A 25,000-nucleotide genomic window follows, 5' to 3' on the forward strand; every position below is an offset into this window, starting at 1 on the left:
CAGTGTGTCAGTAGACTGTATATCCAGTGGGTCAGTAGACTGTATATCAAGTGTGTCAGTAGACCGTATATCCAGTGGGTCAGTAGACTGTATATTCAGTGTGTCAGTAGACTGTATATTCAGTGTGTCAGTAGACTGTATATCCAGTGTGTCAGTAGACCGTATATCCAGTGGGTCAGTAGACTGTATATTCAGTGTGTCAGTAGACTGTATATCCAGTGGGTCAGTAGACTGTATATCCAGTGTGTCAGTAGACTGTATATCCAGTGTGTCAGTAGACTGTATATCCAATTTGTCAGTAGACTGTATATCAAGTGTGTCAGTAGACTGTATATCCAATTTGTCAGTAGACTGTATATCCAGTGTGTCAGTAGACTGTATATCAAGTGTGTCAGTAGACTGTATATCCAGTGGGTCAGTAGACTGTATATCCAGTGTGTCAGTAGACTGTATATCAAGTGTGTCAGTAGACTGTATATCCAGTGGGTCAGTAGACTGTATATCCAGTGTGTCAGTAGACTGTATATCCAGTGTGTCAGTAAACTGTGTATCCGGTGTGTCAGTAGACTGTATATCCAGTTTGTCAATAGACTGTATATCCAGTGGGTCAGTAGACTGTATATCCAGTGTGTCAGTTGACTGTATATCCAGTGGGTCAGTAGACTGTATATCCAGTGTGTCAGTAGACTGTATATCTGGTGTGTCAGTAGACTGTATATCCAGTGTGTTTCAGTAGACTGTATATCCAGTGGGTCAGTAGACTGTATATCCAGTGGGTCAGTAGACTGTATATTTCAGTGTGTCAGTAGACTGTATATCCAGTGTGTCAGTAGACTGTATATCCAGTGGGTCAGTAGTCTGTATATCCAGTGGGTCAGTAGACTGTATATTTCAGTGTGTCAGTAGACTGTATATCCAGTGTGTCAGTAGACTGTATATCCAGTGGGTCAGTAGACTGTATATCCAGTGGGTCAGTAGACTGATTATCCAGTGTGTCAGTAGACTGTATATCTGGTGTGTCAGTAGACTGTATATCCAGTGTGTTTCAGTAGACTGTATATCCAGTGGGTCAGTAGACTGTATATCCAGTGGGTCAGTAGACTGATTATCCAGTGTGTCAGTAGACTGTATATCTGGTGTGTCAGTAGACTGTATATCCAGTGTGTTTCAGTAGACTGTATATCCAGTGTGTCAGTAGACTGTATATTCAGTGGGTCAGTAGACTGTATATCCAGTGTGTCAGTAGACTGTATATCCGGTGTGTCAGTAGACTGTATATCCAGTGGGTCAGTAGACTGTATATCAAGTGTGTCAGTAGACTGTATATCCAGTTTGTCAGTAGACTGTATATCCAGTGTTTCAGTAGACTGTATATCCAGTGTGTCAGTAGACTGCATATCAAGTTTGTCAGTAGACTGTATATCCAGTGTGTCAGTAGACTGTATATCCAGTGGGTCAGTGTGTCAGTAGACTGTATATCCAATGGGTCAGTAGACTGCATATCAAGTTTGTCAGTAGACTGTATATCCAGTGTGTCAGTAGACTGTATATCCAGTGTGTCAGTAGACTGCATATCAAGTTTGTCAGTAGACTGTTTATCCAGTGGGTCAGTAGACTGTATATCCAGTGTGTCAGTAGACTATATATCCAGTGGGTCAGTAGATTGTATATTCAGTGGGTCAGTAGACTGTATATCCAGTGTGTCAGTAGACTGTATATCCAGTGTGTCAGTAGACTGTATATCCAGTGTGTCAGTAGACTGCATATCAAGATTGTCATTAGACGGTATATCCAGAGGGTCAGTAGACTGCATATTAAGTTTGTCAGTAGACTGTATATCCAGTGTGTCAGTAGACCGTATATCCAGTGTGTCAGTAGACTGTATATCCAGTGGGTCAGTAGACTGTATATCAAGTGTGTCAGTAGACCGTATATCCAGTGGGTCAGTAGACTGTATATTCAGTGTGTCAGTAGACTGTATATTCAGTGTGTCAGTAGACTGTATATCCAGTGTGTCAGTAGACCGTATATCCAGTGGGGTCAGTAGACTGTATATTCAGTGTGTCAGTAGACTGTATATCCAGTGGGTCAGTAGACTGTATATCCAGTGTGTCAGTAGACTGTATATCCAGTGTGTCAGTAGACTGTATATCCAATTTGTCAGTAGACTGTATATCAAGTGTGTCAGTAGACTGTATATCCAATTTGTCAGTAGACTGTATATCCAGTGTGTCAGTAGACTGTATATCAAGTGTGTCAGTAGACTGTATATCCAGTGGGTCAGTAGACTGTATATCCAGTGTGTCAGTAGACTGTATATCAAGTGTGTCAGTAGACTGTATATCCAGTGGGTCAGTAGACTGTATATCCAGTGTGTCAGTAGACTGTATATCCAGTGTGTCAGTAAACTGTGTATCCGGTGTGTCAGTAGACTGTATATCCAGTTTGTCAATAGACTGTATATCCAGTGGGTCAGTAGACTGTATATCCAGTGTGTCAGTTGACTGTATATCCAGTGGGTCAGTAGACTGTATATCCAGTGTGTCAGTAGACTGTATATCTGGTGTGTCAGTAGACTGTATATCCAGTGTGTTTCAGTAGACTGTATATCCAGTGGGTCAGTAGACTGTATATCCAGTGGGTCAGTAGACTGTATATTTCAGTGTGTCAGTAGACTGTATATCCAGTGTGTCAGTAGACTGTATATCCAGTGGGTCAGTAGACTGTATATCCAGTGGGTCAGTAGACTGTATATTTCAGTGTGTCAGTAGACTGTATATCCAGTGTGTCAGTAGACTGTATATCCAGTGGGTCAGTAGACTGTATATCCAGTGGGTCAGTAGACTGATTATCCAGTGTGTCAGTAGACTGTATATCTGGTGTGTCAGTAGACTGTATATCCAGTGTGTTTCAGTAGACTGTATATCCAGTGGGTCAGTAGACTGTATATCCAGTGGGTCAGTAGACTGATTATCCAGTGTGTCAGTAGACTGTATATCTGGTGTGTCAGTAGACTGTATATCCAGTGTGTTTCAGTAGACTGTATATCCAGTGTGTCAGTAGACTGTATATTCAGTGGGTCAGTAGACTGTATATCCAGTGTGTCAGTAGACTGTATATCCGGTGTGTCAGTAGACTGTATATCCAGTGGGTCAGTAGACTGTATATCAAGTGTGTCAGTAGACTGTATATCCAGTTTGTCAGTAGACTGTATATCCAGTGTTTCAGTAGACTGTATATCCAGTGTGTCAGTAGACTGCATATCAAGTTTGTCAGTAGACTGTATATCCAGTGTGTCAGTAGACTGTATATCCAGTGGGTCAGTGTGTCAGTAGACTGTATATCCAATGGGTCAGTAGACTGCATATCAAGTTTGTCAGTAGACTGTATATCCAGTGTGTCAGTAGACTGTATATCCAGTGTGTCAGTAGACTGCATATCAAGTTTGTCAGTAGACTGTTTATCCAGTGGGTCAGTAGACTGTATATCCAGTGTGTCAGTAGACTATATATCCAGTGGGTCAGTAGATTGTATATTCAGTGGGTCAGTAGACTGTATATCCAGTGTGTCAGTAGACTGTATATCCAGTGTGTCAGTAGACTGTATATCCAGTGTGTCAGTAGACTGCATATCAAGATTGTCATTAGACGGTATATCCAGAGGGTCAGTAGACTGCATATTAAGTTTGTCAGTAGACTGTATATCCAGTGTGTCAGTTGACTGTATATCTGGTGTGTCAGTACACTGTATATCCAGTGTGTCAGTAGACTGTATATCCAGTGGGTCAGGAAACTGTATATCCGGTGTAACAATAGACTGTATATCCAGTGTGTCAGTAGACTGTATATCCGGTGTGTCAGTTGACTGTATATCTGGTGTGTCAGTAGACTGTATATCCAGTGTGTCAGTAGACTGTATATCCAGTTTGTCAGTAGACTGTATATCCAGTGTGTCAGTAGACTGTATATCCAGTGGGTCAGTAGACTGTTTATCCAGTGGGTCAGTAGATTGTATATCCATTGGGTCAGTAGACTGTATATCCAGTGTGTCAGTAGACTGTATATCCAGTGGGTCAGTAGACTGTATATCCAGTGGGTCAGTACACTGTATATCCTTTTAGTGTGTCAGTAGACTGTATATCCAGTGGGTCAGTAGACTGTTTCTCCAGTGGGTCAGTAGACTGTTTATCCAGTGTGTCAGTAGACTGTTTATCCAGTGGGTCAGTAGACTGTATATCCATTGGGTCAGTAGACTGTATATCCAGTGTGTCAGTAGACTGTATATCCAGTGGGTCAGTACACTGTATATCCGGTGTGTCAGTAGACTGTATATCCAGTTTGTCAGTAGACTTTACATCCAGTGTGTCAGTAGACTGTATATCCAGTGTGTCAGTAGACTGTATATCCAGTGGGTCAGTAGATTGTATATCCAGTGTGTCAGTAGACTGTATATCCAGTTTGTCAGTAGACTGTATATCCAGTGTGTCAGTAGACTGTATATCCAGTGTGTCAGTAGACTGTATATCCATTGGGTCAGTAGACTGTATATTCAGTGTGTCAGTAGACTGTATATCCAGTGTGTCAGTAGACCGTATATCCAGTGGGTCAGTAGACTGTATATTCAGTGTGTCAGTAGACTGTATATCCAGTGGGTCAGTAGACTGTATATCCAGTGTGTCAGTAGACTGCATATCCAGTGTGTCAGTAGATTGTATATCCAGTGTGTCAGTAGACTGTATATCCATTGGGTAAGTAGACTGTATATCCAGTGTGTCAGTAGACTGTATATCCAGTATGTCAGTAGACTGTGTATCCGGTGTGTCAGTAGACTGTATATCCAGTTTGTCAGTAGACTGTATATCCAGTGTGTCAGTAGACTGTATATCCAGTGGGTCAGTAGATTGTATATCCGGTGTGTCAGTAGACTGTATATCAAGTTTGTCAGTAGACTGTATATCCAGTGTGTCAGTAGACTGTATATCCAGTGGGTCAGTAGACTGTATATCCAGTGTGTCAGTAGACTGTATATCCAGTGGGTCAGTAGACTGCATATCCAGTGGGTTAGTAGACTGTATATCCATTGGGTAAGTAGACTGTATATCCAGTGTGTCAGTAGACTGTATATCCAGTGGGTCAGTAGACTTTATATCCAGTGTGTCAGTAGACTGTATATCCGGTGGGTCAGTAGACTGTATATCCAGTGTGTCAGTAGACTGTATATCCAGTGTGTCAGTAGACCGTATATCCAGTGGGTCAGTAGACTGTATATCCAGTGTGTCAGTACACTGTATATCCGGTGTGTCAGTAGACTGTATATCCAGTTTGTCAGTAGACTTTACATCCAGTGTGTCAGTAGACTGTATATCCAGTGTGTCAGTAGACTGTATATCAAGTGTGTCAGTAGACCGTATATCCAGTGGGTCAGTAGACTGTATATTCAGTGTGTCAGTAGACTGTATATCCAGTGGGTCAGTAGACTGTATATCCAGTGTGTCAGTAGACTGTATATCCAGTGTGTCAGTAGACCGTATATCCAGTGTGTCAGTAGACTGTATATCCAGTGGGTCAGTAGACTGTATATCAAGTGTGTCAGTAGACCGTATATCCAGTGGGTCAGTAGACTGTATATTCAGTGTGTCAGTAGACTGTATATTCAGTGTGTCAGTAGACTGTATATCCAGTGTGTCAGTAGACCGTATATCCAGTGGGTCAGTAGACTGTATATTCAGTGTGTCAGTAGACTGTATATCCAGTGGGTCAGTAGACTGTATATCCAGTGTGTCAGTAGACTGTATATCCAGTGTGTCAGTAGACTGTATATCCAATTTGTCAGTAGACTGTATATCAAGTGTGTCAGTAGACTGTATATCCAATTTGTCAGTAGACTGTATATCCAGTGTGTCAGTAGACTGTATATCAAGTGTGTCAGTAGACTGTATATCCAGTGGGTCAGTAGACTGTATATCCAGTGTGTCAGTAGACTGTATATCAAGTGTGTCAGTAGACTGTATATCCAGTGGGTCAGTAGACTGTATATCCAGTGTGTCAGTAGACTGTATATCCAGTGTGTCAGTAAACTGTGTATCCGGTGTGTCAGTAGACTGTATATCCAGTTTGTCAATAGACTGTATATCCAGTGGGTCAGTAGACTGTATATCCAGTGTGTCAGTTGACTGTATATCCAGTGGGTCAGTAGACTGTATATCCAGTGTGTCAGTAGACTGTATATCTGGTGTGTCAGTAGACTGTATATCCAGTGTGTTTCAGTAGACTGTATATCCAGTGGGTCAGTAGACTGTATATCCAGTGGGTCAGTAGACTGTATATTTCAGTGTGTCAGTAGACTGTATATCCAGTGTGTCAGTAGACTGTATATCCAGTGGGTCAGTAGACTGTATATCCAGTGGGTCAGTAGACTGTATATTTCAGTGTGTCAGTAGACTGTATATCCAGTGTGTCAGTAGACTGTATATCCAGTGGGTCAGTAGACTGTATATCCAGTGGGTCAGTAGACTGATTATCCAGTGTGTCAGTAGACTGTATATCTGGTGTGTCAGTAGACTGTATATCCAGTGTGTTTCAGTAGACTGTATATCCAGTGGGTCAGTAGACTGTATATCCAGTGGGTCAGTAGACTGATTATCCAGTGTGTCAGTAGACTGTATATCTGGTGTGTCAGTAGACTGTATATCCAGTGTGTTTCAGTAGACTGTATATCCAGTGTGTCAGTAGACTGTATATTCAGTGGGTCAGTAGACTGTATATCCAGTGTGTCAGTAGACTGTATATCCGGTGTGTCAGTAGACTGTATATCCAGTGGGTCAGTAGACTGTATATCAAGTGTGTCAGTAGACTGTATATCCAGTTTGTCAGTAGACTGTATATCCAGTGTTTCAGTAGACTGTATATCCAGTGTGTCAGTAGACTGCATATCAAGTTTGTCAGTAGACTGTATATCCAGTGTGTCAGTAGACTGTATATCCAGTGGGTCAGTGTGTCAGTAGACTGTATATCCAATGGGTCAGTAGACTGCATATCAAGTTTGTCAGTAGACTGTATATCCAGTGTGTCAGTAGACTGTATATCCAGTGTGTCAGTAGACTGCATATCAAGTTTGTCAGTAGACTGTTTATCCAGTGGGTCAGTAGACTGTATATCCAGTGTGTCAGTAGACTATATATCCAGTGGGTCAGTAGATTGTATATTCAGTGGGTCAGTAGACTGTATATCCAGTGTGTCAGTAGACTGTATATCCAGTGTGTCAGTAGACTGTATATCCATTGGGTCAGTAGACTGTATATCCAGTGTGTCAGTAGACTGCATATCAAGATTGTCATTAGACGGTATATCCAGAGGGTCAGTAGACTGCATATTAAGTTTGTCAGTAGACTGTATATCCAGTGTGTCAGTTGACTGTATATCTGGTGTGTCAGTACACTGTATATCCAGTGTGTCAGTAGACTGTATATCCAGTGGGTCAGGAAACTGTATATCCGGTGTAACAATAGACTGTATATCCAGTGTGTCAGTAGACTGTATATCCGGTGTGTCAGTTGACTGTATATCTGGTGTGTCAGTAGACTGTATATCCAGTGTGTCAGTAGACTGTATATCCAGTTTGTCAGTAGACTGTATATCCAGTGTGTCAGTAGACTGTATATCCAGTGGGTCAGTAGACTGTTTATCCAGTGGGTCAGTAGATTGTATATCCATTGGGTCAGTAGACTGTATATCCAGTGTGTCAGTAGACTGTATATCCAGTGGGTCAGTAGACTGTATATCCAGTGGGTCAGTACACTGTATATCCGGTGTGTCAGTAGACTGTATATCCAGTGGGTCAGTAGACTGTTTATCCAGTGTGTCAGTAGACTGTATATCCAGTGGGTCAGTAGACTGTTTCTCCAGTGGGTCAGTAGACTGTTTATCCAGTGTGTCAGTAGACTGTTTATCCAGTGGGTCAGTAGACTGTATATCCATTGGGTCAGTAGACTGTATATCCAGTGTGTCAGTAGACTGTATATCCAGTGGGTCAGTACACTGTATATCCGGTGTGTCAGTAGACTGTATATCCAGTTTGTCAGTAGACTTTACATCCAGTGTGTCAGTAGACTGTATATCCAGTGTGTCAGTAGACTGTATATCCAGTGGGTCAGTAGATTGTATATCCAGTGTGTCAGTAGACTGTATATCCAGTTTGTCAGTAGACTGTATATCCAGTGTGTCAGTAGACTGTATATCCAGTGTGTCAGTAGACTGTATATCCATTGGGTCAGTAGACTGTATATTCAGTGTGTCAGTAGACTGTATATCCAGTGTGTCAGTAGACTGTATATCCAGTGGGTCAGTAGACTGTATATCCAGTGTGTCAGTAGACTGTATATCCAGTGTGTCAGTAGACTGTATATCTATTGGGTCAGTAGACTGTATATTCAGTGTGTCAGTAGACTGTATATCCAGTGTGTCAGTAGACCGTATAGCCAGTGGGTCAGTAGACTGTATATTCAGTGTGTCAGTAGACTGTGTATCCAGTGGGTCAGTAGACTGTATATCCAGTGTGTCAGTAGACTGCATATCCAGTGTGTCAGTAGATTGTATATCCAGTGTGTCAGTAGACTGTATATCCATTGGGTAAGTAGACTGTATATCCAGTGTGTCAGTAGACTGTATATCCAGTATGTCAGTAGACTGTGTATCCGGTGTGTCAGTAGACTGTATATCCAGTTTGTCAGTAGACTGTATATCCAGTGTGTCAGTAGACTGTATATCCAGTGGGTCAGTAGATTGTATATCCGGTGTGTCAGTAGACTGTATATCAAGTTTGTCAGTAGACTGTATATCCAGTGTGTCAGTAGACTGTATATCCAGTGGGTCAGTAGACTGTATATCCAGTGTGTCAGTAGACTGTATATCAAGTGTGTCAGTAGACTGTATATCCAATTTGTCAGTAGACTGTATATCCAGTGTGTAAGTAGACTGTATATCCAGTGGGTCAGTAGACTGTATATCTGGTGTGTCAGTAGACTGTTTATCCAGTGGGTTAGTAGACTGTATATCCATTGGGTAAGTAGACTGTATATCCAGTGTGTCAGTAAACTGTGTATCCGGTGTGTCAGTAGACTGTATATCCAGTTTGTCAATAGACTGTATATCCAGTGTGTCAGTAGACTGTATATCCAGTGTGTCAGTAGACTGTATATCCAGTGGGTCAGTAGACTGTATATCCAGTGGATCAGTAGACTGTATATCCAGTGGGTCAGTAGACTGAATATTTCAGTGTGTCAGTAGACTGTATATCCAGTGGGTCTGTAGACTGATTATCCAGTGGGTCAGTAGACTGAATATTTCAGTGTGTCAGTAGACTGTATATCCAGTGTGTCAGTAGACTGTATATCCAGTGGGTCAGTAGACTGATTATCCAGTGTGTCAGTAGACTGTATATCTGGTGTGTCAGTAGACTGTATATCCAGTGTGTTTCAGTAGACTGTATATCCAGTGTGTCAGTAGACTGTATATTCAGTGGGTCAGTAGACTGTATATCCGGTGTGTCAGTAGACTGTATATCCAGTGGGTCAGTAGACTGTATATCAAGTGTGTCAGTAGACTGTATATCCAGTGGGTCAGTAGACTGTATATCCAGTGGGTCAGTAGACTGTATATCCAGTGTGTCAGTAGACTGTATATCCGGTGTGTCAGTAGACTGTATATCCAGTGGGTCAGTAGACTGTATATCAAGTGTGTCAGTAGACTGTATATCCGGTGTGTCAGTAGACTGTATATCCAGTGGGTCAGTAGACTGTATATCCAGTGGGTCAGTAGACTGTATATCCAGTGTGTCAGTAGACTGTATATCCAGTTTGTCAGTAGACTGTATATCCAGTGTTTCAGTAGACTGTATATCCAGTGTGTCAGTAGACTGCATATCAAGTTTGTCAGTAGACTGTATATCCAGTGTGTCAGTTGACTGTATATCTGGTGTGTCAGTACACTGTATATCCAGTGTGTCAGTAGACTGTATATCCAGTGGGTCAGTAGATTGTATATCCAGTGGGTCAGTAGATTGTATATCCAGTGTGTCAGTAGATTGTATATCCAGTGGGTCAGTAGATTGTATATCCAGTGGGTCAGTAGACTGCATATCAAGTTTGTCAGTAGACTGTATATCCAGTGTGTCAGTTGACTGTATATCTGGTGTATCAGTACACTGTATATCCAGTGTGTCAGTAGACTGTATATCCAGTGTGTCAGTAGACTGTATATCCAGTTTGTCAGTAGACTGTATATCCAGTGTGTCAGTTGACTGTATATCCAGTGTGTCAGTAGACTGAATATTCAGTGTGTCAGGAGACTGTATATCCAGTGGGTCAGGAGACTGTATATCCGGTGTAACAGTAGACTGTATATCCAGTGTGTCAGTAGACTGTATATCCGGTGTGTCAGTTGACTGTATATCTGGTGTGTCAGTAGACTGTATATCCAGTTTGTCAGTAGACTGTATATCCAGTGTGTCAGTAGACTGTATACCCAGTGTGTCAGTAGACTGTATATCCAGTGTGTCAGAAGACTGAATATTCAGTGTGTCAGTAGTCTGTATATCCGGTGTGTCAGTAGACTGTATATCCAATGGGTCAGTAGACTGAATATCCAGTGGGTCAGTAGATTGTATATCCAGTTTGTCAGTAGACTGTATATCCAGTGTGTCAGTAGACTGTATATTCAGTGTGTCAGTAGACTATATCCGGTGTGTCAGTAGACTGCATATCCAGTGTGTCAGTAGACTGTATATTCAGTGTGTCAGTAGACTGTATATCCAGTGTGTCAGTAGACTGTATATCCAGTGTGTCAGTAGACTGTATATCCAGTGTGTCAGTAGACTGTATATCCAGTGTGTCAGTAGACTGTATATCCAGTGTGTCAGTAGACTGTATATCCAGTGTGTCAGTAGACTGTATATCCAGTGTGTCAGTAGACTGTATATTCAGTGTGTCAGTAGACTGTATATCCAGTGTGTTAGTAGACTGTATATCTGGTGTGTCAGTAGACTGTATATCCAGTGGGTCAGTAGACTGTATATCCAGTGTGTCAGTAGACTGTATATCCAGTGTGTCAGTAGACTGTATATCCAGTTTGTCAGTAGATTGTATATCCAGTGTGTCAGTTGACTGTATATCCAGTGTGTCAGTAGACTGTATATCCAGTGTGTCAGTAGACTGTATATCCAGTGGGTCAGTAGACTGTATATCCAGTGGGTCAGTAGACTGTGTATCCGGTGTGTCAGTAGACTGTATATCCAGTGTGTCAGTAGACTGTATATCCAGTGGGTCAGTAGACTGTATATCCAGTGGGTCAGTAGACTGTATATCCAGTGGGTCAGTAGACTGTATATCCAGTGTGTCAGTAGACTGTATATCCAGTGTGTCATTAGACTGAATATCCAGTGGGTCAGTAGACTGTATATCCAGTGGGTCAGTAGACTGTATATCCAGTGTGTCAGTACACTGTATATCCAGTGGGTCAGTAGACTGTATATCCAGTTTGTCAGTAGATTGTATATCCAGTGTGTCAGTAGACTGTATATCCAGTGTGTCAGTAGACTGTATATTCAGTGTGTCAGTAGACTGTATATCCAGTGTGTCAGTAGACTGTATATCCAGTGTGTCAGTAGACTGTATATTCAGTGTGTCAGTAGACTGTATATCCAGTGTGTCAGTAGACTGTATATCCAGTGGGTCTAGTCTAGTGTAGTTATATTTTCATGTAACGAGGCTGGATCAAGCAATGCAGGTTGTACATTAATGTCACGCCCTGGCTCTAGGGACTCTTTTAAGTTGAGCCAGGGTGTGTAGAGTTTATGTTTTGTGCTCGTTGTGTCTAGTCTAGTTTTGTATATCTATGTTGGCCAGAGTGGCTCTCAATCAGAGGCAACGAGTATCAGCTGTTGCTGGTTGTCTCTGATTGGGAACCATATTTAGTCAGGTGGTTTTCCCACAGTGTTTGTGGGATCTTGTTCCGTGTTGGTTTGTGTTTTGCACCTGTGGACGTCACGAATCGATTTGTTGTTTTGTTTGTGTATCATTTAATAAATAAGTATGTTCACCTTCCACGCTGCGCCTTGGTCCTCTATATCCGACGATCGTGACAGAAGATCCCACCAACACTGGACCAAGCAGCGTGCCCAGGCAGGAGAGGAGAAGCGGCACCAACCGGGCAGTCGTCGGACAGGCGAGGGGCACCCCCAAGAAATTTTTAGGGGGGGGCACATGGCAGGGACGACGGGGCCACTGGAGGCAGATAAGGGGCGAGTTGGTGGACGAGGAGAGAAGGCCACCGGGTTACGGGAGCCATTGGTGTATAGAGGGAAGGAAAATGTAGAGGCACGGCGAGAGGTACTGAAGTGTGTTGCCAGTCCGTTCCGGCCCGTTCCTGATCTCCGTGTAAGGCCAGTGGTGTGTGTTCCCAGTACGGTCCGGCCTGTTCCTGTCCATCGCGCCAAGCCTATGGTGCGCGTCGCCAGCCCGGCCGGCCTGTTCCTGCCCCTCGCACCAAGCCTATGGTGCGCGTCGCCAGCCCGGCCCGGCCTGTTCCTGCTCCCCGCATCAAGCCAATGGTGCGCGTCGCCAGCCTGGTCCGGCCTGTTCCTGCTCCCCGCACCAAACCTGTGGTGCGCATCGCCAGCCCGTGCCCGTTTCACCGGTGCCTGGTCAGGTACCGGTCAGCTGCTCCACACCGGAGCCTGAGCAATCCGCTCCACCGAAGTCCAGTCCAGCTCCAGCCAGTAGGGCTAGACCAGACCAGGGGCACTACGGGGGGGTTAGTAGAGGGTGGTGGTCAAGCCCGGAGCCGGAACCGCCTCCGAGGAGGAATGCCCACCCAGCCCTCCCCTGTTCGGTGATGTTTAGTTGCGGTCGCAGTCCGCGCCTTTAGGGGGTACTGTCACGCCCTGGCTCTAGGGACTCTTTTAAGTTGAGCCAGGGTGTGTAGAGTTTATGTTTTTGTGCTCGTTGTGTCTAGTCTAGTTTTGTATATCTATGTTGGCCAGAGTGGTTCTCAATCAGAGGCAACGAGTATCAGCTGTTGCTGGTTGTCTCTGATTGGGAACCATATTTAGTCAGGTGGTTTTCCCACAGTGTTTGTGGGATCTTGTTCCGTGTTGGTTTGTGTTTTGCACCTGTGGACGTCACGTATCGATTTGTTGTTTTGTTCATGTATCATTTAATAAATAAGTATGTTCACCTTCCACGCTGCGCCCTGGTCCTCTATATCCGACGATCGTGACAATTAAAAAACGATGTTTGGAATTTGGTGAAATATTGATAGTTTTACTTTTAAATGGGGCAGGTTTAGGGCAATTCTCCGACTTGTGTGGAATACGTTAATACCTTTTCTACATTTGATTTTTCCCGGTACTCCTGAAAATTAATTTTAATGGTGCAGGTACAACCATGTAATCCCTGAACTGTAAATTATGGATATCATTTATTGGGTTTATACTCTTATTCTCATATTGCAGTACATTCTGAAGTCTTCATTGCACCATGTAAGTGTGAATACCAAATGTAGTGCTTGTAATATTGTCTGGCTGGAATTGCAACAGGTTACTTCATGAAAATACTGTTCACATTTTGATGTTACTCATAGTATTCTGTATCATTGCTTAAACTAATAATTAGAACAGAAGTATAGTCTGTACTTTTCATTAAAACATTCATTCAAATATAAGTAACATGACAATCATTGTATTCATGCATCTGTCTCAACATTTACCCAAAGCACATATACAGTTGAATTCGGAAGTTTACATACACTTAGGTTGGAGTCATTAAAACTCATTTTTCAACCACTCCACAAATTTCTTGTTAACAAACTATAGTTTTGGCAAGTCGGTTAAGACATCTACTTTGTGCATGACACAAGTCATTTTTCCAACAATTGTTTACAGAGAGATTATTTCACTTATAATTCACTGTATCACAATTCCAGTGGGTCAGAGGTTTACATACACTAAGTTGACTTTGCCTTTAAACAGCTTGGAAAATTCCAGAAAATGATGTCATGGCTTTAGAAGCTTCTGATAGACTAATTGACATAATTTGTGGATGTATTTCAAGGCCTACCTTCAAACTCAGTGCCTCTTTGCTTGACATCATGGGAAAATCAAAAGAAATCAGCCAAGACCTCAGAAAGAAAAATTGTAGACCTCCACAAGTCTGGTTCATCCTTCGGAGCAATTTCCAAATGCCTGAAGGTACCGCGTTCATCTGTACAAACAATAGTACCCAACTATAAACACCATGGGACCACGCAGCCGTCATACCGCTCAGGAAGGAAACGCGTTCTGTCTCCTAGAGATGAACGTACTTTGGTGCGTAAATTGCAAATCAATCCAAGAACAACAGCAAAGGACTTTGTGAAGATGCTGGAGGAAACAGGTACAAAAGTATCGATATCCACAGTAAAACGAGCTCAGCAAGGAAGAAGCCACTGCTCCAAAACGGCCATAAAAAAGCCAGACTACAGTTTGCAACTGCACATGGGGACAAAGATTGTACTTTTTGGAGAAATGTCCTCTGGTCTGATGAAACAAACATAGAACTTTTTGGCCATAATGACCATCATTATATTTGGAGGAAAAAGGGGAATGCTTGCAAGCCGAGGAACACCATCCCATCCGTGAAGCATGGTGGTGGCAGCATTATGCTGTGGGGGTGCTTTGCTGCAGGAGGGACTGGTTCACTTCACAAAATAGATGGCATCATGAGGAAGGAAAATTATGTGGATATATTGAAGCAACATTTCAAGACATCAGTCCGGAAGTTAAAGCTTGGTCGCAAATGGGTCTTCCAAATGGACAATGACCCCAAGCATACTTCCAAAGTTGTGGCAAAATGGCTTAAGGACAACAAAGTCAAGGTATTGGAGTGGCAATCACAAAGCCCTGACCTCAAGCCTGTAGAAAATGTGTGGGCAGAACTGAAAAGCGTGTGCGAGCAAGGAGGCCTACAAACCTGACTCAGTTACACCAGCTCTGTCAGGAGGAATGGGCCAAAATTCACCCAGCTTATTAGGGGAAGCTTGTGGAAGGCTACACAAAACGTTTGACCCAAGTTAAACAATTTAAAGGCAATGTTACCAAATACTAATTGAGTGTATGTAAACTTCTGACCCCACTGAGAATGTGATGAAATAAATAAAAGCTGGAATAAATCATTCTCTCTACTATTATTCTGACATTTCACATTCTTAAAATAAAGTGGTGAACCTAACTGACCTTAGACAGGACATTTTTACTAGGATTAAATGTCAGGAAATGTGAAAAACTGAGTTTAAATGTATTTGGTTAAAGTGTATGTAAACATCCGACTTCAACTGTACATGTAATAGCAAAAATCATTGTTTACATGTGAGTAAATATATACGGCATTAACAATTCAAAGCAACAGGGTAAAGTTAGTAAGAATTAGAATGTTTTATACCAAAGTACTGTATTCAATGTTTGATTTTGTGTATTTGTTAGGGTTTTAAGCTTTCTTCAGTGTAATCACTTGATATCAGAATTTTCATCATTAAATTCAGTTTCGTTCAGCACCATTTACATATGAAAACTTGGAACTGTAAAGACACAGTCTACTTTTCTGTTCATCCATCGATGACGAACAGGAGATGGTGTCAAGAAATGTTATGTTTGTTTAAGTGTGTGTGTGTGTGTGTGTGTGCGTGTGTGTGTGTGTTTAAACTATGTGTATACGTGATCATATATCAGTTTATCATGAACACAAAATTCTCTTTGTGTTGTGTGAACACAATTTTGGTTGTGTGGTTTTGGTTGTGTTTTCTGTGCCTCCATTCTGTGCCTCCAGTGTTCACACCACTGTGTATTCTTGTGCCTGTAATTGCTTCCCATTGTATGTCTGAGTGTGTGTATGAGCTTGCATGCTCAAGTATGTAGGTGTGAATAGGGCAATTACAAACGCCGGGGTCATACATGTTGACATGTTCATTCTTGCTTCTCCGCAGGGCTTCTTCAAGCGCACGGTTCAGAACAACAAGCGGTACACATGCATAGAGAACCAGACCTGTGCCATTGACAAGACACAAAGAAAACGCTGCCCTTACTGCCGCTTCCAGAAGTGCCTCACTGTCGGCATGAAGCTGGAAGGTAAGGACAGTTCTTATTAATGAGATTATAAGACAATAAGAGGATCCTAGTATAGGCCAACTAAGTTAGGGTCAGGGTTATGTTGGTGCAGACAGACCTGGGTTCAAATAGCATTCTTTTATCTTTTAAAAAGGGGTTTGGGATTTTTGGGACTACTCTATTGGTTCCGTTTTGCCATGCAAGTTCAGTCAAACCCAGCTAAAGTTATTGAAAGACAACGAAAACTATTTGAGCCCAGAGTCTGGTGCACACACAAGGGGTCAGTGGATTCTCCCATAACAAATCAGATCATTCTCAAACGAGTCGGAATATGTGACCGACCGCCTCGATTCGGTCTTATGTAGCAACATTTGAAATGCTGTTTTTTACATTGGATAAAAGTAGAGACTCAGAGCTACAAAATGGTATATCATACACTGCAGCTGAGGAACAATGGGAAAGTAATTCTGCTTTGAAAGTTGATGAACTTGTAACCCCACTTTTGAGAAAAAAAAGCGCTTGAATGTTTTGGTACACCTACTGGAGAGCTCTTCTTTGTCTACACCCATTCAGCATTGTTCACACCCTCTTACGCCTTAGCCCCACCCATCTCTTTAAGGATTCACATGTGAGGCCATGTGCTAAACAGAGTGAGTACTGTAGTAAAGATTAAGACTACAATTGGTGAAAGTAGTAGCCTACAATAAGCCTATATGCTAATCTGACTTTGGTGTCATGTTGTTCTTCACATTACCGTCTCTGGAAAACACTATATCAAATCAAATCTAAGTTTATTTATCACATGCACAGGATACAGAAGGTGTAAACGGTACAGTGAAATGGTTACTTGCATATTTGCATAGTAGCAATATCAAAAATAGAAAGTGTCAATATAAAAACAATACAAGAACAAAAAGTGTCAATGCCAGTAGAGAAAGAACAAAATAATATACAGTATGTACAATAACAATATCAATAACCATATCAGTAATAGAGAAGGTAGTTATATGCATACAATCAGGGGTAAAGTGGCTAAGGAGCAGGATAATTTTTTTTATAGTAGCAGCAACGTATGGTGTGTTTGTGTGTTAGGAGAGAGTCATGTCAATGTGCATAGAGGCACTGCAGATAGTCTGGATGACTGGGAACTCGCCCCCAGTGATGAACTGGTCCGTCCACACCACACGTGAACAAGGGAGAGTCGGAGAGCCTGTTTCTGTCCTGCCCTTGGCTTTGGTGCAGGGCATGTCCATGCTCTCTTCGTCACAAAACTCCCTGATCTTCTCAAAAAGATGAATTTGTCTAGTTGTGTCCAGTCCAGGTGGTGCTTGTACAGGCAGACCATCTATGGGAGGAAGGACGTCAGAGTTGTGCAGCAGCTGAAACCTGGTCCTGACTGAGTCTGAACACTCCTTGGCGACAACAACACCAGGCTCCAGAGCATCGAAGCTGGAAAACAGGAAAATAGACAAATAACTTAAGACATTACAACCTTGCATAACATTAATTCACCTCCCAAGTTTAGATAATAAGAATAACCTCATACAATGCAATGAAAATGATATTCATCTGAAGTGTTGGTACTGCTTGATCTGTGGCAGCGGCCTGAAGTTCAGAGTCAGGTGTTGCCAGCCATAGCTTTCCACCACCACCGTACCATCCTCCAGTCTCCTTGTATTACTGGTGAAGGACAGTCAGGCGTCTTCTACTGATGCTGAAAGACAAATTCCAGATACAAATATTTTAGCATTATTATACAATAGATGGCCGTAATCACCGCCAGACACACCTGGCTAACTTGATGGGTCATGTAATCATCTGGCGAAGTGGAGTCTTTTGTTTAGACATATAGCTAGCTAGCTAGCTACCCAGCTAGACAATGAAATATAACCCCAACCCATAGAGTACCAGCAGTACAAACCGATTGTCATAGCTAGCTAAAGCTAACAAACTAGGTTCAATGTTAGTTAGCTAGCTAACATTAGGCTATAACTAGTAATGGAAATGGCTTTCTGAGATAATATTACTACACAGATCATACTAGTAACATTAGCAAGCGAGCCAGCCAGCTAACATTAGCTAGCTAGCTAACAATGCGCTTTAACTTGGGTCTTTTGTTTAGACATGTAGCTAGCTAAAGAATGAACCATAATCCCAATCCATAGAGTACTAGCAATACAAACCGATTGTCATAGCTAGCTAAAGCTAACCAAATAGGTTTAATGTTAGCTAGTTAGCTAGCTAACATTAGGCTATAACTAGCAATGCAAATGGCTTTCTGAGATAATATTACTACACAGAAAATGTAGCTAGACTCTTCCCCGTATACATGGATGAACGCTTCACGGCAGACTGCAATCCCTTTCAATAAATAAGACGTCCTGTGTCATTTCCGTTTTGTTTGTACAGCTTGCTTGGCCCTTTGTGTCAAGTCACTCTGGTTCACACTGACCATGTGCAATGCCATAAGAATCATCAGATATTTCTCCCTCTCTGTCACGGATGCCATGGTTGCCCTTAGTTTGAAGATGTAATCCGGAGACAGGTGTTTTATACAACAGCCTTCTGTTCTCTTTTCCACTCCCTCTGCATTTGTAATCAAACGCCAGAATTATACTAATCTCCTTATCATACTGTTACGCTTTGGTTCAACCCAGCACTCAGAGAAACAAACACGACTAAGGGAGTGGAGGAAACAAAAATTATTTTAATAAAAGTTCAATTTGTCTTAGTCCAAAAAAACAACTGAAGAAAAGGAACAGAGTGGGCTAGTCGGCTCCGGAGGAAGGAGAGGCTGAGGCAGGCAGGCAGGCAGGCAGGCAGGCAGGCACGAAGGCAGGCAGGGAGGTATGTCTGAACTGAAGACAAAACAAACGACAGGTTAAGGAGAGTAAAAAGCCAGGCTGAAGACTAAGATAATATAACTTTACTGGTGAGCCAAGTTACCGCTCTAGTAAGAATAACGATCTGGCACCGGTGGAGAGCCATGCCCAGGAATTAGTAGTGCAGGTTGATGAGAGAATAGGATGCAGATGCGTAGGCAGGAATCACTGGAAACAACCCGCAGCTGCACAGGAGAGGCAGATCCTGAGCACGCCCCCTGATCCACTCCAGACACACCCACATAAAGGGGACAAACACACATACAGATACAACAGACAAATAGGGGACAAAACAAGGAGGAAGGGAAACAGAAAAGGGAGAGACAAGCTGCCCACATAACAGTACCCCCTCAATGGTCGCCACCTGGCGACCCAACAGGCCTGTCAGGGTTGTCGTGATGGGAGACCAGCGAGCTGCAAACTGGCAAAACGCTTAGGGACCCAAGACCTCTCCTCTGGTCCATAACCTTCCCAATCGACTAGGTATTGGAGACCCCTACCCCGCCTCCGAGAGTCCAGGAGCCTACTGACGGTGTAGGCCGGATGGTCGCCAATGAGGCGAACAGGTGGAGGTGGATCAGCCGGGCGGACACAAAAAGGCTGGAGGACACAGGTTTCAGTTGGGAGACGTGGAAAGTAGGGTGTATCTTCATGGCTGAAGGCAACTTCAAACGAACCGCAGCGGGGTTAATGATGGACTCCACCACAAACGGACCCAGGTACCGAGGAGACAGCTTGCGTGATTTGGTACGAAGAGGTACGTTCTTTGATGACAGCCAAACCTCTTGACCAGGATGAAACACAGGTGCGGGAGTCCTGCTCCTATCCGCTGTCGTCTTGTTCCTGTCGGTGGTCCGAAGCAATGCTTCCCAAGCGCCGCTCCACACTCTCTGGCAGCGGCGGAGGTTCTCCTGAACCGAAGGAACAGCCAATTCCTTCTCCTGAGCAGGAAACAGAGGGGGGTTGATAACCCATGGTAACCTCGAAGGGTGAAAGACCGGTGGCAGAGGTGGTGAGGGAGTTGTGGGCGTACTCTATCCAAGGCAGATGTTTGGCCCAGGATGATGGATGTTGAGCAGCCACACAACGAAGGGTTGCTTCGAGGTTTTGATTGGCTCTTTCTGTTTGACCGTTGGTCTGGGGATGAAACCCTGAGGACAGACTAACGGAAGCACCCAAAGCAGAACAGAAAACCTTCCAAACACGGGAAGTAAACTGTGGGCCTCTATCAGATACGATGTCCACAGGTATTCCATGGGGACGGAATACATGTTGGACTAGGAGGTCCGCTGTCTCACTGGCAGACGGTAATTTTGGTAATGCTATATAGTGGACAGATTTAGAGAATCTGTCCACAATGGTAAGTATAGTATCATTACCTTCAGACTTGGGTAGGCCGGTGACAAAATCCATGGCAATGTGGGACCAGGGACGGCTGGGAACTGGGAGGGGTAGCAGCAGCCCCGAAGGGGGACTGATGGGAGGCTTTGCCCCGAGCACAGGTTGAACAGGCTGCCACAAAAGCCCGAACGTCAGTTTCCATTGAAGGCCACCAAAAATGTCTCCTAAGCAGCGTCAACGTGCGTCTCATCCCAGGGTGACCAGCAAAACGGGAGGTGTGAATCCACTGCAACACCTGAGACCGGACCGTCTCGGGAACAAAGAGTAGGTTGGGAGGTCCATCACCCGGTCCCGGGTCCGTGGCAAGTGCAGTCTTCACAAGAGACTCGATCTCCCACTGTACTGCCGCCACGACGCATGAGGAAGGCAGGACTGCCTCAGGCTCGCTGGTCTCCGAAGGGTCAGCAAACTGGCGGGACAAAGCATCTGGTTTAACATTTCTTGACCCCGGTCTGTATGTAAGGATAAAGTTAAACCTACTAAAAAACAGGGCCCATCTGGCTTGGCGTGAGTTGAGTCTCTTAGTGGCTTGGATGTAAGCCAAGTTTTTGTGGTCTATCCCTAAGAACATCGTTCACCATGGCTTGGAAAACAGCAGGGGCGTTTGAGAGCCCAAAGGGCATGACCAAATACTCAAAATGTCCCAGTGGAGTGTTGAAAGCGGTTTTCCACTCATCTCCCTTTCGGATTCGGACAAGGTGATAAGCGTTCCTGAGGTCGAGCTTGGAAAAAACTGTGGCGCCATGCAGGGGTTCAAAAGCTGAGTTGATGAGTGGAAGGGGATACTTGTTTTTAACAGTTATGTTGTTTAAACCCCTGAAATCGATACAGGGGCGTAACGACTTGTCTTTCTTTTCCACGAAAAAGAACCCTGCACCCAAAGGAGACGACGAGGGATGGATTATGCCCGAGGCCAGAGAATCCCCAATATACTGCTCCATTGCCTCTCTTTCCGGTCGGGACAGAGTGTATAAGCGACTAGAGGGCAAGGGAGCACCAGGAAGCAGTTCAATAGGGCAATCATAAGGCCTATGTGGTGGTAGAGACAGAGCCTTGTCCTTACTGAAAACCTCCGCTAAGTCATGGTATTCTTTGGGGACAGATGACAGATCGAGAGGAGCTGAGGGATGAGTTGGGTTACACTTAGTGGGGGGAACCGCTGATCTAAGGCACTCTGAATGGCAGTTAGTGCTCCAACTGAGAATGGTGTGACGTGTCCAATCAATTTGTGGGTTGTGAAGAGCCAACCAGGGGAAGCCAAGGATTAGGGGAGGTAGCTGAGCCAGACATAACTCTTAACTGAATGCTTTCACAATGATTGCCAGAAATCACTAGGGAAACGGGGAGGTTTGATGAGTTATCTCCGCAAGGAGGCGCCCATCAAGGGCTGTGACCCGAATGGGGGGTAGGTAGTGGCTCCATGGGGATACGAGCTTGTGTAACGAACTGGTGGCTAATAAAGTTGTCTTCTGCACCTGAGTCTATGAGAGCTGAGAGTGGCAGGGAATGACTCTGGAAACGTAAGGTTACAGGTACTTGTAATCGGGGAATGACGGGTTCCGGATCTAACTCTGGGCTCGCAAGTAGACCCACCGTTACGAGTGAGCCTTGTCTTTTGGGTCGCTTAGGGCATGTAGCCAGAATGTGTGTGGCGTCTCCACAGTACAGGCACTCACCTGCCAGGAGGCGCCGTTGCCGCTCTGCTGGAGGTAGTTGAGCTCGACCCACTTGCATTGGTTCCTCCTCTGTGCTCGGGATGGGATCAGGAACAAGAAGCTGCCGGCTCCGGTGAGGCGAGACTCGAGTGGTTGAAGGCTGGGGAACTCGTCCTCCTAGATGTGGCCGACCGCCTCTCTCCCGACGCCTCTCCCGCAACCGGTTGTCTAGCTTAATGGACAGGGAAACGAGAGAATGTAAATCATGTGGCTCATCACGAGCAGCCAGTTCATCCTTAATGGCTTCATTCAAACCGTTTAGAAATGCTCCTTGAAGTGCCACATTGTTCCACTTGGAGTCCGCTGCCAACGTCCAGAACTCAATAGAGTACTCTGCCACACTGTTAGAACTCTGCCTCAAATTAAAAAGTATCTTGGAGGAATTACCCACATGGTCAGGATGGTCAAAAACAGTCTTCAATTTAGCAGAAAAATCAGCAAAAGTCAATCCAGTCAAAGTTTGATCTGAACACACAGCCTCAGCCCAAACCAGAGCTCTCCCTCTTAACAGCCCCAGAACATAATGTACCTTAGAGGAATCAGTACAAAACGACAGTGGTCTCTGCCGAAAAATCAAGTCACACTGAAGCAAAAATCCCCGGCACTTGTCCAATTCTCCATTGAACGGTTCAGGCGACGTGACAGGGGGTTCCCGACGGAACGAAGCCTGCATAATGTCAGAGGAAACAACTTGGGGTGCATCAAACTGGGGGTCAGAGAGAGATGGAGAACTGATAACAGACAATTTAGAGACTTGTGTAGTTAACTGAGTCACCTTGTTCAGCAGTTGATGATTATCTTCCAGAAGAGTCCGAATCAATTGGTCATGCTGTCCTAGCAACGTTCCTTGAGCCTGGATAGCTTGTTGGAAGCTGTCTTCGTTTGCCCCGTGCTGTTTCTCTGTTGGGTCCATGGCCAGATCGTTCTGTTACGCTTTGGTTCAACCCAGCACTCAGAGAAACAAACACGACTAAGGGAGTGGAGGAAACAAAAATTATTTTAATAAAAGTTCAATTTGTCTTAGTCCAAAAAAACAACTGAAGAAAAGGAACAGAGTGGGCTAGTCGGCTCCGGAGGAAGGAGAGGCTGAGGCAGGCAGGCAGGCAGGCAGGCAGGCACGAAGGCAGGCAGGCAGGGAGGTATGTCTGAACTGAAGACAAAACAAACGACAGGTTAAGGAGAGTAAAAAGCCAGGCTGAAGACTAAGATAATATAACTTTACTGGTGAGCCAAGTTACCGCTCTAGTAAGAATAACGATCTGGAGCCGGTGGAGAGCCATGCCCAGGAATTAGTAGTGCAGGTTGATGAGAGAATAGGATGCAGCTGCGTAGCCAGGAATCACTGGAAACAACCCGCAGCTGCACAGGAGAGGCAGATCCTGAGCACGCCCCCTGATCCACTCCAGACACACCCACATAAAGGGGACAAACACACATACAGATACAACAGACAGAGAGGGGACAAAACAAGGAGGAAGGGAAACAGAAAAGGGAGAGACAAGCTGCCCATATAACACATACTCTGCTTCCACCGGGCATTCCACTGATTTCAAAACTCTGTCAACTTCTTGAGTGACAACGACACTATTGTCATTTCTTCCCCCATCACTGTCATCAGAAGACTCTACAATGTCTGGTTCAATTAAAATGTTTTGACCTAAATCAGGGATTTCTTCATTGTCTTATTTCTTTTTCATTGTCAGAGAGAGTCAGCATGGCACGATCTTCCTCCAGAAAGTAGTCCATCACAACTTGTTCCCACTGACCTTTGTCGATAGCGCCTGATGTTATTGAGAGCAGTAGCAACACATTTGAAGTTCTCCATGGCTAACGTTATACTGTATACATATATATATATATATAAAGCTGTAGTATAAAGGATTATCTACACATAATGAGCAGCTCATTTTAAAGACAGAAGATGCTACACGGCAGACCAATCTGAACTCATCTCTTGGCATGTCCAGCCAATCGTGGCTAGCGGGAAGGTTCCTGTCTTTTTCTGCGGCTAAACCAACTAGGCTCGTAATTTAACAACTGTATTTGTATTTACAGATGGCATACAAGTTTGTTATTAAGGCCCATTAAAGTTCACATGTTCCAAAAGGCACATGTTCCAAAAAATCCTTTCAAATGCCTCTCCTGTGAAGTAGTGACGTGCCACACATGCCTAATTTCCTGAAACGAGTCACATATAGCGTGGACACCAACATAAAGGTAAAGATGTGGAAATTGTCCAGTCCACTATCTTTGGTGTTTTGTAAGAGTTAATTGGAACGCAACGGCCCTATTCAAACAAAACTGTTATCTTGACGTTTCGGGGCAAAGGAAAAAGAAACACGTTTGAATTGGTATCAACACTGGTTTTTAAAGGTTTCTAAAGGCTTCTACTGTTGTTGTATATAAATACATTGAGTTAGACGTTTCCCTAAACCACAGAAAGAGGATCAGGTTCTCCTACCCCCTTTACCAGTTTAGGATTAGGGGGATGTAAAGGTTAGGATCAGGGGGATGGACAGGTTAGGATTAGGGGGATGGACAGGTTAGGATTAGGGGGATGGACAGGTTAGGATTAGGGGGATGGACAGGTTAGGATTAGGGGGATGTAAAGGTTAGGATTAGGGGGATGGACAGGTTAGGATTAGGGGGATGGACAGGTTAGGATTAGGGGGATGGACAGGTTAGGATTAGGGGGATGGGTAGGTTAGGATTAGGGGGATGTAAAGGTTAGGATTAGGGGGATGTAAAGGTTAGGATTAGGGGGATGGACAGGTTAGGATTAGGGGGATGGACAGGTTAGGATTAGGGGGATGGACAGGTTAGGATTAGGGGGATGGACAGGTTAGGATTAGGGGGATGGACAGGTTAGGA

The 25,000-nt window shown here is 44.0% G+C and overlaps 1 protein-coding gene across 1 annotated transcript in view; it reads left to right on the plus strand.

The window, feature by feature from the left end:
* Nucleotides 1–25,000, plus strand: part of LOC121577120 (nuclear receptor subfamily 5 group A member 2-like) — a 163,794-nt gene that overhangs the window by 10,981 nt on the left and 127,813 nt on the right. Inside the window, exon 4 of the mRNA XM_041890912.2 lies at nucleotides 16,011–16,152. Coding sequence (XP_041746846.2) covers nucleotides 16,011–16,152 — 142 coding nt within the window. The remainder of the gene's footprint in view (nucleotides 1–16,010; nucleotides 16,153–25,000) is intronic.

The sequence above is a fragment of the Coregonus clupeaformis genome, chromosome 11 (assembly GCF_020615455.1).
Source record: "Coregonus clupeaformis isolate EN_2021a chromosome 11, ASM2061545v1, whole genome shotgun sequence".
Lineage (NCBI taxonomy): Eukaryota > Metazoa > Chordata > Actinopteri > Salmoniformes > Salmonidae > Coregonus > Coregonus clupeaformis.